Source organism: Lolium perenne, chromosome 2 (assembly GCF_019359855.2).
Source record: "Lolium perenne isolate Kyuss_39 chromosome 2, Kyuss_2.0, whole genome shotgun sequence".
Taxonomy (NCBI): domain Eukaryota; kingdom Viridiplantae; phylum Streptophyta; class Magnoliopsida; order Poales; family Poaceae; genus Lolium; species Lolium perenne.
In genome coordinates this window covers 61,861,938-61,866,171 of record NC_067245.2, presented here as the reverse complement: position 1 = coordinate 61,866,171, position 4,234 = coordinate 61,861,938, and the positions used below count along the sequence as shown (strand labels likewise).

Sequence of the window (4,234 nt, the reverse complement as noted above, 5' to 3'; positions counted from 1 at the left end):
TTTTATTACTGTCTAGTAACAAAATAGTCAAGGTTTGGTCAAAACATACGGAGTAGTGAAAACAAGTAAAAGGGACCGTGTCAATCGAGTAAACAAGTAAAAGATAGTTTTTTTTTTTAGAGAAGTAAAAGATAGTTATGTACCAAATAATGCATCAACAATAATTAGCCACACATGATGAGGGAGGCCAGGGATCAATTTGACGGTTGTGCCGCGGAGACGAGTTGCGACTTGCGAGGGGTTTCACGCGGATATATGCATACGCGGTACGCGGAGTGCGGGCCTAAATCTGGAAACCCTACTTCTCCCCTGGCCTGATCATCAACCCAGATCTAACAAAGTGCATAACCAAACACACGGAAGCGCAATGCCGTTCGCCGGGACAGTCACCTCCACCCTTCTCCTCCTCATCTTGCTCTGGGCCGTGGGGCGGCCGGTCAAAGGCCTCATTGTCGGCAACAACGTCACCGCGACGGACGCGGCGCTGATGTGCTACCCGAACAGCGTCTTCGCGCAAGAAGTCGGGCTGGTCACCAACGGCGCGGTCTCAGCGCCGTCACCGCCCATGCCGCCGGAGAGGCGCGCGCCACCGCCAATGCCCGGGGACAGGTGCGCCTCTGCAACTGGTTCGTCGCCTGAAGATAAATTGGACTTGAGCTGGCGAGCAAAAGCTTGGTGCGTTTGGGTCCTCGCCGTGACGCTGGTGATCTCGGTGTTCATTGTGAGGTCTTGATTCTAATTCTACTCCGCTTGTGTTTCGTTCATTCCTAGTACTACTACTACTACCGACCGGTGCGGCGCAACCAACTCAAAGTTGTGTCTTGTACGCAGACCAGAAACGTTCCTAGTCTCACCGCGCATCGACCCCCTGTTCACCGATGATGATGCGCCGATGAGGGCCGACATCGGTGAGCACTTATACTGCGCCATCTGCATGGAAACGGTGCCCGGCACCCTCAAGTTCACCGTCGGGCCGTGCGGCCACGACTTCTGCTCTAGCTGCGTCGCCGAGTACGTCGCCGCGAAGCTAGGCGAGAACCTGGCTCGCGTGGAGTGTCCCGACCCTAGCTGTGGCGGTGTTGGCGCCGTCGAGCCGGACAGCTGCCGCGGCATCATCTCCTCGGACCTCCTCGACAAATGGGGACTGCTGCTGTGCGAGTCCGCGCTCGGTGCCAAGAAGGTGTACTGCCCGTACAAGGAATGCTCGGCGCCCCTGCTCGCCGACGGCGATGCTGGGGCGGCCGCAATCGCGGAGGCCGAGTGCCCACACTGTCACCGGCTATTCTGCGCCCGGTGCGCCGCCCCGTGGCACGCCGAGATCGGGTGCAGGGAGTTCCAGCAGCTCGGGCAGGACGAGCGCGGCAGGGAGGACCTCTTGCTCAGGCAGCTTGCCGGCCGGAAGATGTGGCAGCGGTGCCCAAAGTGCCAGATGTATGTGGAGAAATCAGAGGGGTGCAATTACATCAAATGCAGGTACTCTTCTGCTCACTGGACTGAATTAGGATCTACATATGAATTGTTGGTTCACAATCGTGGAACGATTTGTGTTTGATTTAATTCATGATTTGTAGGTGTGGATACAGTTTCTGCTACAGATGTGCATCCAAGGTGTCCTCGGAAACACATTACTGCAAAAAGTGCAAGCGCTAGGGATTTGCTTGGTTATGGACCGAGAGAGCTCTTACCACACCAAGCTAACCAAGTACTGTTCGTGCTTATCTCTAGGGCATTTTTCACCCCCTAGTGGTTTGAGAATGGAAGGAAATTTGGTGAATCCTCAATTTCACCCAAACCTTCTCTAGATTTTTTAAATACACTTTCATTCCAGTACACTAGTCTGGTGGAGAGTTTTTATTGTAGTTAGAAATGAGAGAATTTGTGAGGGTTTGAGGGATATCTGCTTAGTAAACACACTATTGGGGATTTTTGGGAATCCCGAACAATCCACTTCTTATTCTTGAAATACACTAGAAATCAACCAAGCCTTAGCTAATTGTTCAACTACTAATGCATGGCTTCATCTTGGCCATGCTGTCTCTTGGAAGAAATGAAATCTAGGATTGAAATGAGCATCAATATTCATATATAATCTCCTTTGACTCGATTCAGCTTCAGTTGTGCTCGTAGGTATTTGGGGTTATTTGGGAAACATGGACATAATCTTATCTCTTGTGTTTGGCGGTTACTTTTTCTTAGAAACTTGTGAGTGATACTGCTTAGTTGTCCATATGAATATATCACACTTAAGATTTTGTATGGTAGTCCCATCTCCCATGTCATGCCTGTCACTTGCATATTTCAGTGCGCTGAAGTTTAAAAGTGTACAACACACGAGAAACACTGTATTGATACAAAATTACAAACACACTTGTTTGTCGGTTGTCGCTGGTCACACGAGCACCAAGACACACCTGACAAACACCAACACGTACATAAGGTGCACACACACACACTGTCTCTGCAAATGATCGATTCTGACTTCAAGTCACGGCCCTCGTCGTCTATCATGGCTCATCCGCCTCCGGCTGCGCCGCAGAGAAGTGGAAGCCGGGAATGGCCGGCATCTCCGGCATGGGCGGCAGCTCAACTTTCGGGAACGCCGGCTCCGGGAAGGGCGGAATCTCGAAATCGGGGAACAACGACGACTGCTCCTGCTCTGGCGCCTCAGGCGCCTCTGCCGGATAGTCGCCCTCTGGCACCGGCGGAGCCATCTCCTCCAGGACCCGTGCCGCGTTGCCCATGCCGCTACATGAGATCAGCAGCACGGCGAGGAGGAGAAGCGCGGCGCAGCGGGCGTTCTTGGAGCAAGCCATGCCGATCGACTGGTGCTCGATGGATCGAATGCCTTCTTGGTTTGTGTGCTGATCTGTGATCTCTTTGTGTAGTGCGCTCTTGTACTTATAGGACGTGATGGAACGATCGGTAGTGTATGATCGAACCACGCTTTTCAGTATTGTGAGTTTTTTACGGTCACGGCCTATAGGTTGGTGATCTGCGTGATTTTGCCGTCGCGTCCAGTGCGTTTGGGAGCTTTTGGCGTGAAGGTCGTACGTTTGTGTCTCAGCAGTTTGGTTGGAAAACTGATGGGTGATCATGGTTTGGTGAACACCCCCGTGCGCTCAATAATCAACTTTTGTAAGTATACATGGCCTGGAACGTTCATGGGTGTTCGTGGCCAGGTCACCAGAAGCAAGGACGCATTTGGTAGCCTACGAGGCAGAAGCTGTCGCTTGACGGTGGAAGCTGAGGCGCCAACAGGATAGGCGGGCGAAGTGAGCACTCCCTTGAACCGTTTTCAGACCTATTTCCTTTAGAAATGAATATTGATTCAATTGTTTAGCGGTTTAGGTCAAGCTGAGTCAAGTCAGAGAAAAAAAAAAGCTCCTTCTTACCTATTTTTGTTTTTTGGACAGAGATTTGGTTCATATGGCCACGAGTGATCTATTTATTTAAAAAGAGTGAAAATAATATTCTAAGTTTGAAAAAATCTGAAAAAGGTCATGATGTAGCCGGTAGTATATCTTGCAGAGGAGCAAATTTTCAATTGGAAACAATGTGTAGTTTGGGCTACACAAAAAATAACAACATTATATCAGAGCATAGTGATTTTAAATCTCTAAAAAAAAATAGACTTTGCCATTTTTATGTAGCTCAGAATACAAAACATTTGAAATTGAGATTTTGCACGTTAGTGAGATATATCATAATTACTTTTAGAGTTTTATTTTATAATTTTTTTAAACCTGTAAATATAATTTTTTGAATTTTCTAATATGGCGAGAGGGTACTCAGGAGCCAAAATAATTTTCCATTTTTTTAGGATCTAAAGAAGAAGATGTTTTCTTAGCGGGCGTGAATCATGTAGCTTCTACTTTTGTTCTATGTTGGGGCTTTGAATCCCTCCTCGCCAACAACCTTCCAAAAAAGTTGCGAAGTTTTTTCTAGATTTTTTTTTTGTTTTCGTGCGCTCTTCCTTTTTTAGAAATAAGGGGAATTTTTGAAGATTGAAAAGCTAGAAAGAACCAATATCTTGTTCTAGTAAGATATTGGTTATTTCTTTATTCAAAACGGAAAATATGTCTTTTTTTATAGACACCGAGAATAGCGGTGCTCCCCGATCCTAGTACTCAAAAGGCTAGGCAAATTTCTAAATTAAGCGGAGTAAATCGGGGAGGGTCCTTTTTAGTAGATGACTCGTCGGGCCATCTGTGATAGAGGCATAGTAAATTGGTCC

General features: G+C 47.9%; 1 protein-coding gene across 1 annotated transcript; it reads left to right on the top strand.

The window, feature by feature from the left end:
* The first annotated feature begins 847 nt into the window (after window positions 1-847).
* On the top strand, window positions 848-1,906 carry LOC127330039 (E3 ubiquitin-protein ligase RSL1-like). The gene is made up of 2 exons (XM_051356403.2): window positions 848-1,473; window positions 1,572-1,906. Exons 1-2 carry the CDS (start codon window positions 893-895, stop codon window positions 1,648-1,650), a joined length of 660 nt encoding a protein of 219 aa, XP_051212363.2. The 5' UTR covers window positions 848-892; the 3' UTR covers window positions 1,651-1,906.
* The last annotated feature ends 2,328 nt before the right edge of the window (window positions 1,907-4,234 follow it).